A 12,020-nucleotide genomic window follows, 5' to 3' on the forward strand; every position below is an offset into this window, starting at 1 on the left:
TTGAAAGAAAAAAAATAATACTCGTTCTCACACGGTTTAGCTTAACAGTGGGCATTATTATTAGGACCTAATGACCAATCGTTTCGATTATTTTTTAAATGCTTGTAGGCTATTTACTGTAGTTCACGTAGCAGTTAAACTCCTGTTAGGGTAATCCCCGGTACGCAGTGGGAATCTCCCACGAACAAGGAAGTTTATGTCCAACAACAGAGAGAATAACACTTCTTCAAGAAAAACTACGCTTTGACTTTATTGATCTGTCAATTAGAAAGACATGTACCTATATGGTTATTCGTAGCGTGGCGTTGAAGCTCCATGTAAGGACAGTGGTTAACGCTACATGTGTGTTTACAAGCATATTACTAAGATGTACGTCACAGGGATCGCCCATAGGTGACGTCATCGTAAGCAAACACTTGTCATCGGAGAGCCTACACTAGGTAAAGAATAGGTACACGATGGTCCTCGATGTATTGCAAAGATCAACGATGTAATGTTTTGAGAAAACAAAGGGACAAAAACCACAGGCGACACCTTGGGGTTTTGTGAATTTTATGTTCTTAATGTAAAGAAGGCAGTTTACATTACATACAAAAATACCCTTTCAAATACAACTTTTGCCCTACAAAAAGAATGACAAGTAGATTTTTTTTAAATTGTCCTAAAGGTAACAGGAAGATTCCAACTGAGTAACTGAATGATGAAATGAATGTCTAGAAGAATAAGCTGTTCAACTGCAATACCTGTGATATAAAAAATTATAACGGTACAAATAAATAAAATGTTAAGAAACCCCAAAATGAATAGTAAGTTTATGTTCTCTGTACACCCCAACAGGGTAGGGCAGTAGCTTGTGGGGAGAGAAGAAAAAAAAAAAAAAAAAAAACGAAATTATGGAAAGAGGGCAGAAATCTCATTTAGTCTCTGTTTTTGAAGTTCAGGAGACACTGCCATTCAGACCTCCATGGGAGGCGCAGGGGTGATGCCCTAGACGCAGGGAAATACAATCATGCACATGCACACGCAACCAACACTGACTCTTATTTAGCAAATAAACTGGTAAAACCAAACCTGCCTTGTTGGCTGAACAAACTCAAACTTCTGATCTAATACTGTTCTTTTGTTCTGAGCCATTAACAAAACTATGGAGTGCCATCAGCGTTTACTGTGATAGGTAATGGAGTCATGGTTTTTAGTTACTAATGCTGGTCCAGCTACACACTCGCACACATACGCACCCCACACAAAAAGGTCCTCCCAGAAACTGTACCAGAACCAATACAGCGAATACAAAAAGACTGTAAGGAAAACCTTCGGACAAACAATGAAGAATCTCATTTACAGTGACAAACAGGACAATTTTTTTTCAACTTTTTTTGTTAATAAAAACTACATTAAGGTGGCATAGAAAGACTAACAATGATTTTTAAAGTTATATACAAACTACATCTACTGTACAGTTTGTTTCAAAAGCTCAAATAGATGTTTACGCAAGCATTCTGACACGGTAAGGCATATAAAAAAAAAAAAAAAAAAAAAAAAAAAAAAGGGGAAAAAAAAAAAAAAAAAAAAATATCTGTACTTTACACTAACTCTGTAACAAGCAGGTAGACCAGCCAAATATCAGTAGCAGTTTAAAAGCAGCACTGCTGTTACACAATTGTGGTTCCACTCTTTAAAGGACAACCTGTGGAGACACATGTTCAAGAAGGGGGGAAAAAACAGATTAAAGGGCAAACCCAAGAGTGGCAGCAACAGTAACAATTCATGTTACCTGTAGAAAGCTCACTGTTATCGGTTAAGTGTGAGCCTGATTGAATTTTTAATCACACGGAGGTTGCTTGTGGGAATTGGGGAGGATGCATCTGGAAGCTCTTTACTGGGTAGTCTCTGAAAACGCAAAGATGGTCAAAAATCATTCACTTTACATGCGAACTTCAACGTCAGTTACCTGAAGGATGTCAAATACCTGTGATCTTGATGTGTCAATTGTTGGTATTGGCATAGGTTTGGTTGCTGACAAATCCTCCTGTCAAAAAAAACAACAACAGTTGTTTGATTGCGTGTGGTGTAATAGTGTTGATGCAAGAACACGGTTTCAGTTTTAGTGAAATGTGCCAAATGTGGTCGACACCTGAGGGTAATACGTTAAACATGAGGAAAAAAACCCCTTACCACTGCTGGCCTTTCTTCACAGTCCAAACCATTACTGATTGGAGGGTACGGCTCTTTAAATGCAGAGTCATCAGAAAACACCTGAAGCAAAATTTATTCACATATTAAAGGGGACCTCCACTTCCAGAACAACAATTTACAAATAAGTTATTCACCCCCTTGTCAATCAAGATGTTCATGTTATTCTTTCTTCAGTCGTAAAGAAATTATGTTTCTTGAGGAGAACATTTCAGTATTTTTCTCCATATAATGGACTGGTATGGTGCCCCGATTTTGAACTTCCAAAATGCAGTTTAAATGTGGCTACAAACGATCCCAAATGCGGTTGTAAATGATCCCAGCTGAGAAAGAAGGGTCTTATCTTGCGTAACTATCGGTTATTTTAATAAAAATAATACAATTTATATAGTTTTTAAATGCCAAATACTCATCTTTTCTTACTCTGCTTGGACTGTTCTTGTTCCGGTTCATGGGAGTTTTTCAACCCTAACTGTCATCTCATGTTCTCCCTCCACTTCGAAATCGTCCTATATCGCTGTTTTACCTTTTTTTTTGGTTAAGGGTGTTTGATTTTCTTTGCATGTTCACTTTGCAAAGACTGGGTTGGAACGTCTGCAGCGATGTAGAATGATTTTGAAATGATTTTTGAAGTTGAAAACGATTGGAGTTTTTTGACATACCCTAACTGTCTTGGGTCAGACTACACAGAGTTCAGGGAGAGAAAGGCAAGACGAGTGTTTGAGATTAAAAAGTATTTAAATTGTATTATTTTAATGAAAATAACTGATCGTTACGCTAGATAAGACCCTTCTTTCTTGACTGGGATCGTTTACGACAGCATTTGGGATCGTTTGAAGCCGCATTTAAACTGCCTTTTGGGAGTTCAAAATCGGGGGCACCATAGCAGTCCATTATATGGACTATATAAATGCAGAAATTATTTCCTCAAAAAACAATTTCTTTACGACTGAAGAAAGAAAGACATGAACATCTTGGATGACAAAGGGATGAGTACATTATATGTGAATCTTTGTTTTGAAAGTGGACTTCTGCTTTAAGGCATGCCTGAAGACTGGATTTGATATTTTTATATTAGTGAACTGTATTTTATCAAGAGTTGGGCACCTCTGTATCTTTGTGCCTCTTAGGTTGATCCTCCAGAGATGGAGAGTGAGGTCTCTTTGGTGCTCCATTGACACTGCTGGGCAGTTCAGTCGGGCTAGGAGAGGAAGAGGTAACGCGTGGTATCACACTGCGGCCCACCACTGTAGGAATGGTGTTGCCAGCAGGAAGTGCTGGCAGCTTGGCAACTGGAGTGGCGATGGGCTCTGGGAGAAAAAAAATAAAAATAAATATATATATATAGTGAGTGGAATTAGAATGAATGCAGCTTTTTCTGATTCTCAAAAAAATGAGAAGTGTCTTTCCCTAATAGAAAAAGAGGAACAAGTAAATCCATAACAGGAGATATGATGGCATTTACTGGATCCGATGACTGGAATGGACATTCCTTGTTCTGGTTTTGGAGGAGAAACTTCTGATGCTGGTGGGCTGTCCATGAATACAAGGACTGGATGCTTGGGTTGACCGATACTACTGACAAAAAAAAAAAAAAAAAAAAAAAAAAAAAAAAAAAAAAAAAAGGAGAAAAAAAAAGAAGTTAATTTAGAAACAAATTAAAGGATAAGTTTACTTCCAGAACAAAAATTTATAGTAAAATTTACTCACTCCCTTGTCATCCAAGATGTTCATGTCTTTCTTTTTTTCAGTTGTAAAGAAACGGTTTTTTGAGGAAAACATTTAAGGACTTCTCTCCATATAGTGGACTTCTGTGGTGTCCCTGAGTTTAAACTTCCAAAATGCAGTTTAAATGCAACGTCAAAGGGCTCTAATTGATCTCAGACGAGGAAAAAGGGTCTTATCTAGCAAAATGATCGGTTATTTAAAAAATAAATAAATAAAATAAAATAAAATATTGATAATTTATATACTTTTTAACCTCAAATGCTTGTCTTGTCTAGCTCTGTGTGGGGGAAAAAAACAAAAAAAAAAAAACAAAAAACAACTTTGTCCTACATCGCTGGAGAAGTACCGACCCAGTGTTTACAAAGTAAACATGCAGAGATGATCAAATGCCCTTTACATGAGGTTAAACAGCGATATAGAATAATTTTGAAGTTGGAGAAGAAAATAAGATGGGAGTTTTTTGACCTACCCCTAACTGTCATGAACTGGAATACAAAGTTCATGCAGAGCTAGTCAAGATGAGCATTTGAGATTAGAAAGCATACAAATTGTAATTGTAATGAAAATAACCGATCGATTTGCTAGATAAACCGTTCTTCGGTTAGGATCGTTTAGAGCCCTTTGAAGCTGCATTTAAACTGAATTTCATAAGTTCAAACTCAGGGGCACCATTGAATCCATTATACAGAGAGAAATCCTGCAATGTTTCTTTACAACTAAAGAGAGAATAACAAACATCTTGGATGACACTGCCAGTGATTCAAGCAACTGATTCTAAACTGCATTTTGACATTACAGCCAACTCATATTTAAACATTTGTGTTTGAGAATGAGGCCATAAAATTAGCTTGACCACAAAGAGCCATGACGCTCTACATGCAGTTTGTGACATTTATAATTTCCACACTGAAGCAAGAATAGAGTGATGTCCAAGTCTTGCTTTCTGTGCTAAGCCTTTTAAACCTTCTAAAAGCTTGCTGGCAGTCAACAGTGTTACCATAAACTGAAAATGGCATTTGAGAGGTATTTGAATCAGGTGGTGTAAAATCTTGCAATTTTTCCAAAATCCCTTAGAATCATTAGGTCTGAACTAGCCAAATCACAAACATTTTGTCCTGATTAGTGACACTACCTGTCTTCAGGTGTGGAGACCGGCTGGCATGGTTTGCTGACTGGTGTAGGAGAGCTAAATGGAGTGCCGATGTCTGTGTCCCTGGAGCTGTCCAGCTGACTGCCATCCAGAGAGCAGCGCTTTGACCCACCACCATTTGAGTTCCGGTTTATATCTCCCAAACTCTGAGAGACAGGACACAGTTAGGATATAGTTTAGCTTCTTTGGAGACTAAGAGAACTGCTTTTAACTATAAACACTATGAGACTTTTCTTTTTACCTTCTTCTTTCTCTGCACAAGTTCAGGAGGCAGGTAATGATGCAACTGCTTCTTCTTGACATGTGTGGCCTCAATAGTCATGCCATCCTTTAGCATGTTGATATTGCTGGCCTGTCTATAAACTACAATGAAACATATTTTAGACATTAAAAGACCTATGTTCTTTTTTCTCTCAACTAAATCCACATGACATGAGCATGGAGGAAAACAAACTGAGGCTGAGCAGCTTACCAGTATCTGTGAAGGACTGGATATCGTAGGTCAAGTCAATGTTCACACAGTCAGAATTATCCAGTTTTTTGAAGCTGATTCCAATGAACCACATGGAAACAAATTCATTCCTGTAGGGGAGAAGATAAAAAAAAAAAAAAAAAAAAAAAAAAAAAAAAAAAAAAATGAAAATGCAAATTTCTAACAATTTTTTAAAAGTCTTAAGTTCAGTCGAGCAGGCCATTTGATATCAGCGTCTGGTGTTGGAAAACTCACACTGGCCGAGCACTCATTCACTGTTGTACTGTTCCATGGACCCAAAATAAATATGGGTATTATAAAATGTTGATTAAAGGTAATTTAAAGAAGCAGAAGCTGAAAACCTGAGCATACTTCTAAAAGACAAAACATTACAATGGTAGAAATGCATCACTGGTAGAGATTTTGCAATGCTGTGTATGATAGCTTTAAATCTGTGCAAGACTGCTTTGCATTATTTACAGAAACTACCTTATGTCCAAAAAGATTTGGCATTGTACCAGAGACACAAATGATATTGAAATGATATAAATTTACTTATTTTGCTACAAATTAATAAAACAAACACTGTATCATGACAGTGAATTATACTTACTCACAGCTAGATAAAATAGTTTGGTCATGCCACCCACCTATCTGTTACTTACTCATTGCGATTCTCTTTTGACCCAGGAAAAGACTGTGGGTTGACATGGGCAAGGGTGATGAATTCATTGCGCTCCAAATTTCCAACCAACACTCTTATCTTTGATTCCACCAGTCCAATCCTGTTGATGCCAGAACATCATTATATGTAGATAATGTGATTTCACACACAAAACCCAATTTTTAGCAGAGAACTGATAGCAGATTGTGAATTTGCGAAAGGTGCAACATTACCTGTTTTAATGGTACAGGTATTTGTATTAAAAAAAAAAAAATTCAGTATACGTGTACAAAACAAATATAACGTTGTTTTAATGCGCTGAACCTAATTTAAAACTTCCAGTATTAAATATTGGTATTTCGATAAGAAACATCTTATCTTTCAAATTCCGAAAACATCTTATCTTTCAAATTCCGAAAACATCTTATCTTTCAAATTCCGGCAATGTTAGTTTTTTCAGTAAATTCAGACAATAAATGCCATTTTGACACTCTTTGATGTGGCGTGGTGGCAGCGCAGAAATCTACCACTGCATGTGCAGAATCTAATTTGAAACTTACAGTTTTAAATATTTCTACTTTAGATAGGAAACAGTCTCATCTTATAAATTCCGGCAATTTGCTTTTTTTTCAGAAAATTGAAACAATAAAAAAAAAATTCTTTGATGTGGCGTGACGGTAGCACGGACATCTCGTGCCATGTAATCGCTCAATCAGCTCAATAAACCACAGAAAGACGTCAGTACAATAGCTTGTGGGGGCAAATGTCACACAGCATTACATACACCTCAGGAAATACGAGAAAAGAACATTTCTCTAAATATTAACCGATATATTCATTATTTATATTTTGCTTATTAGTAAGGTCTTATTGTATGTTTAAGTAAGTCTGTAATGAAACTTTTTGAGAGCCACTGTGTAAATGGATTTAATTTCATAAATGTGAATTTTATAGAAATTATTGTAAAAACTGCCTCATGTGGAAATTACATTTATGCGAATTTTTGATTTTTATATTAAAAATTAAATATCTATTGCATTTTTTACTTTAGGCTCCTTTTATATTATAGTAATTTGCAAGTTATAGGACTCCCTACTGTTTACATCATTAACCAAAGTAGATTTTTAGCTTGAAGAAATAACAACAACAATATAAATTTAAAGACAACAACAATTTGTTTGGTAAACCCATACTGATCCTTTAAATGTAGCCTTTTCTATGATTATCATCATCGTTACTATGCCGCTTAAGAAAAAGAAAATTTCAGTACAAACCTGTTTATTTGTATGACCAAGACAAACTTTTTTTTTTGTTGTAAGTCTCTTTAAGTAATAACTAAAAATTACGAAAATTTTGCACACACACAAAAGAGCAAGAAATTTATTTTTTGAGCTCTTACCACTCCAGATGGTTTTCCTCAGTAGATGCACTGGCAGTGAGGACAATGTAATGCCTGCAAACAAACCAACACTAAGTCTCTACTGGTGATGTATCTTTGATAGGACACTGTGGATATCCACTTACTTGTACTTCTGGAAAAAGTTGGGAGGTTCAAACAACTTGGACCAATCTGCTTTACCCTGAAGAATTTCATCTGTAACCGTGAGACCTTAAAACAAACCAAACAAATTAAAAAAAAAAAAAAAAAATAATAATAATAATAATAATAATAAAAAAAAAAAAAAAAAAAAAAAAAAAAAAAAAAAAGGCAAATGGTCAAGAAAAATGGCCAATAAGAATCTATTACACACCATTCTTGAACTCTTCACTCATGATGGTGCGTGTGGAAGTGGACACGTTGTAGGTGGAGTTCTGTTGTGGATATGCAGGAGTGATGATTGGCATCAGATGATACCTGTCTGATGGATTCACCTAAAAATGAAACAAACTCTATAGCCAAAAGTCCAGGGGGGGGGGGAAACAAAACAAAAACAAAAAAACACGTTTTTCACTTTAATGACCACAAGAATACAAACCCGTGGATCCCAGACTGGCAGATTCAAATTGCTGTCTTCGGGTTGTTTTAAAAGCACAGGATTTGGCCATTCCCTGATAAGTAAAAAGTAGATAAGTAAAATATGATAAGTAAAATTAGATCAGAAATGCATATGCAGACCAAAGGGAGGAAACAGCAATGGATATTCCATGGCTGCAGAAAAGGGACTAGACATAAGCAAAACAATACGTGAGGTTTCAGTTCTGCCATATGAACACAATATGCCATGACCTCACCACTTAGAGAAGACCAGAAAGAACTTGTGCACAAGTGTGGCGGCAACAGCATTTGGATAGAGCTGACACGTTCTGGCCACGAGCATAGCCCAGGAAACTCCACCAAGAAAGCCTAGCATGTTGGAATAAATTCCACGGCCTTAAAAAAAAAAAAACAAAACAAAACAAAAAAAAAAAACAACAACAAAAAAAAAGACATGTCATTGAATTGCTGTCTTAACTTTCCTTTAATCACATCAAGCCAAGATTTAGAACATGAGATCAGAAGTCTTGATTTTTAAACTAGACAGTGTTTAAAGGCAATTTTTTTAAGTCAAACTTACGTTTGGCCCACAATTTAATCGCTCTCAATGTTAATCTGAAGTTCTCTTTGTTAGGCACCAAATATAGGATCTCATCTGTAACACGGCAACCTGAAAAAATACAAATAAATAAGAAAATTTAAGTAAGAATAAACAAATGAAACTTATGTGTGAGATGTAAATAAAATCTTAGAGGGTAATACCGTTAAGACTGCGAATGCATCTGATGTCCAAGTTTCTGAGGAGAGAGTCTCCTCTCAGGTCCAGGTTATCAGGAATTGACTGTAGAGCAAGTCTGGCGAACAGCAGATCAATCTGGGAGGAGGAGAGGAAAATAAATAAATAAATAAAGTTTAAATCAAGAGATCAACCAGGCTGCATATAATAAACACTTCAACTGTTTTACCTCAATTCCATCAAACTTGAATTTGATGACAGGTACAAATGCATCCTCAACAGCCTGAAAAGAAATTATACACAAGATAAAATGAGCTTTTTAAAGTAGTGGCAGAGGTATAAATGAGGAACAGAAAAAGTACTTACTCGCAGGTCCTTAATCTCATCATGCCGTTTTAGTTTTTCAAAGAAGGACGAAAAAAAGTCTGTCCTTTCAACGTGACGCGGGGCAACACACAAAGCATCTATATCAGCACCTAAAGAAAAAAAAAAACAATTCAATATGCACAAAATGCATACACTCCTTTAGAACTTTAAAACCTTTCCTAATTCACAGTTGCAGATCTTTAAAGGTCATTCTGCTGCTCTACAGTACAATCATTAAATGTACCTTTTGTGTGCACTCCCAACCTATAGGACCCAAAAGTAAAGATTTTGCCACCAACATTCGCTATTGCTGACGGTGGAAGATTCTGTGAAGGAAAAGGGAGGATTCAGAAAAGCATCTCATCATCCAACTCAATGATCAGGTCAAGAGACCCGCAGTTTTACTTACCTTTGATTCACTGATTTCTGCAATCCACTCCTTCACAAATGAATTCAGCTTCCCAAGTACTGCAAGCCTACAAAAGACACAAACATCCCTTTTAGTGACTACAAACACACACCATGCAAAAACTAGTTTGCAGGAGACAAATTTTACATTATTATTGTAATACAAGTCAAAGGATATCAAGTTTAAACTAGCAACAAATTGTTTAAAAAAAAACAAAACAAAACAAAACGGAATCTTCATAAAACAAAATTTTAGTCAAATATGCAGATAATTTAAAAAAAAAAAAAAAAAAAGCTTTCGAAAAGATGAACGTTTTACATCATTTATTAATTATCTGAACTATGGTACATGGACTTGATATCCAAAACCTTACAAAGTGCATGCTACAAGACAACTGTCAAACTGCCATCCTGCATGCACTTTGACAATTGTCAGCCAGATGTCAAACAAATCTAGGTTTAAATTTGTGGTAACATGCCTCACAAGTTTACACCAGATGACTATCTAAAAGTTGTAGAGTAAACAGATGGAATTTTAATAAAACTACGCTATGCTGTATTTTTTAAAAACTTGAGAAACATGGTTACATGACTTGAGAAAACCGAGAAAAAGGGCTGAGCTGTTCCTTCGCCCAAAAGGTAGGGAAACTTCAACACCCATAATGCAGTGGGATCATTGCCACCCAAGGTCTCTCTGTTGATCTGACTGTTCATGGGCAAGGATACAAAAATGCGGAAGCGCTCGGGAAGAATGAGCAGGATTAGATAAGGTTCATTGTTGCCAAACAGTCAATGTCCACAAAAAAACAAAACAAAAACACACCACACATGCCTGAAAGACAGTCTCCAGTAAGGATATACAGATCACACCAGATATGTTGACTGTAAAGTTACTTTAAAGGTTTATGCTAGTACTTTCATCAAAGATACTACACACTTAGCAACAAAAAGGATAGCAACGGATATCAACAAATATTAGGCAATCTGCACAAACCACCATCTCTAACCACTTTAAAGCTGTGACTAAATCAACAAAGTTACATAAATGAAAGCCCTCACCTGTGATTGAGCTCATCTTCACCCTCAAACACTCCAAATGGTTTCATAGCCTCAGTAAGCTTCTGAGTGTAGATATGGTCTATCTCTCTGGGAAAGGCCAGGCTGATTGAAGATGTGATGCCATAATGTTTCCGAGGCTGCTGCCCGCCAAGCGTACTGTTACCAGTCCTGCAAATGAAGATAGGATGATGACACTGCTGCACTGCAGACATACTAAAGATTAACAAATCAAATAGCTGTAAGCAAAAACAAGAACAACAAAAACATATGACCACTTTGCTTTTAAACCATATTCTAATCATAACTTGTGCCAGTACATATATACATATAATGTTATTTTGCATATATGTAGTACTGGCACAAGTTATGATTAGAATATGATTCAAAAGCAAAGTGGTCATGTGTTTTTGTACTTCTTGTTGTTCTTGTTCTGAGCTTACAACTTTGATTTGTTTAGATATATTTGATATATCAACTATTTGGTATATTTATATGTATAAACGTCAGACATCAGATCACATGGTACTTCTATATTCAAATTTTGTTTGTTTCGTGAAACGTAAACAAGGACTAAAAGCACCGCGTTTACATCCACTAGTATTGCCCAATGTCTGTGTAAACAAAGACCAGATTGCTTGGCCAACACCACCAAAATACTCGTTTTAAATGCAGTTTACTCAAACACACGTGTGCTTAACCAGTGTAAAGCATGCGAGTGTTTTTTAAATAAAAAAAACCACATATTTAGGCCGCTTATCCGCTACAGCCTGCATTCTCTGACCGTTATCTCAACAAACTGGCTAAACTAGCCTAGCACTGCATTCTTCCTCAGCAACTGACTCGTTTAACCTATGAATATCAATTTAAACCACGGTACACTTACGTTGACATCTCTTTCATGACCTTGCGTAGAAATATCCAAATATTTTCAGAACAAACACGCAGAAAACATGTAAACTCAGCCAGCAGCAGCCCCGTCTCAATTTATAACAATAGTTGTTGCTCCAATATGGCGCCCACCGGACAGACATCTCCCGACGTGCTTTGCGCCCTGATACCCTCAGATAAATGTTTTCAAATATCAATCACGGTTTTATTGGACTAATGCGAGCAGAGCAGCTTTTTTTTCATTTTTTTTTAAATATATCAATTAATATTAATCAGGAACATCTGCACCCTTTGGTAAAAAGTATGAATCCAGAGGAGATAGGGACTTGTTTATTGGAGTGTGTGTTTTTCGCAGTGGGTTTGTTTTTGAAAGTAAAATCT

At 36.3% G+C, this 12,020-nt stretch overlaps 1 protein-coding gene across 4 annotated transcripts; it reads right to left on the reverse strand.

Moving 5' to 3' along the window:
- Window positions 1–866: 866 nt before the first annotated feature.
- On the reverse strand, window positions 867–11,780 carry papolg (poly(A) polymerase gamma). Of its 4 annotated transcripts, XM_051126419.1 has the most exons (23): window positions 11,635–11,780; window positions 10,752–10,919; window positions 9,694–9,760; window positions 9,529–9,610; window positions 9,285–9,394; window positions 9,148–9,201; window positions 8,945–9,056; window positions 8,763–8,852; window positions 8,440–8,578; window positions 8,184–8,256; window positions 7,959–8,079; window positions 7,732–7,816; window positions 7,607–7,660; window positions 6,209–6,328; window positions 5,544–5,653; window positions 5,313–5,434; window positions 5,054–5,217; window positions 3,659–3,771; window positions 3,301–3,503; window positions 2,176–2,256; window positions 1,970–2,029; window positions 1,775–1,890; window positions 867–1,687 (listed from the first exon to the last, which is right to left on the reverse strand). In XM_051126419.1, the coding sequence occupies exons 1-22, from the start codon at window positions 11,649–11,651 to the stop codon at window positions 1,792–1,794; spliced, it is 2,244 nt and encodes a 747-aa protein (XP_050982376.1). In that variant the 5' UTR covers window positions 11,652–11,780; the 3' UTR covers window positions 867–1,687; window positions 1,775–1,791. The 4 variants fall into 4 exon arrangements, with proteins under 4 accessions (XP_050982376.1, XP_050982377.1, XP_050982375.1 ...); XM_051126420.1 differs by having other exon boundaries at window positions 867–1,890; window positions 3,659–3,768; XM_051126418.1 differs by having other exon boundaries at window positions 867–1,890.
- Between the last annotated feature and the right edge of the window lie 240 nt (window positions 11,781–12,020).

The sequence above is a fragment of the Labeo rohita genome, chromosome 13, assembly GCF_022985175.1.
Source record: "Labeo rohita strain BAU-BD-2019 chromosome 13, IGBB_LRoh.1.0, whole genome shotgun sequence".
Classification (NCBI taxonomy): Eukaryota; Metazoa; Chordata; class Actinopteri; order Cypriniformes; family Cyprinidae; genus Labeo; species Labeo rohita.

What these genes read in the sequence shown, in the direction of transcription:
- papolg (XM_051126419.1), bottom strand. An exon ending in TTTCTGGTCTTCTCTAAGTG is followed by an intron (nt 8,257 to 8,439) that starts GTGAGGTCATGG and finishes TTTACTTATCAG; the next exon opens with GGAATGGCCAAATCCTGTGC. An exon ending in CCAGTCCTTCACAGATACTG is followed by an intron (nt 5,435 to 5,543) that starts GTAAGCTGCTCA and finishes GTTTCATTGTAG; the next exon opens with TTTATAGACAGGCCAGCAAT.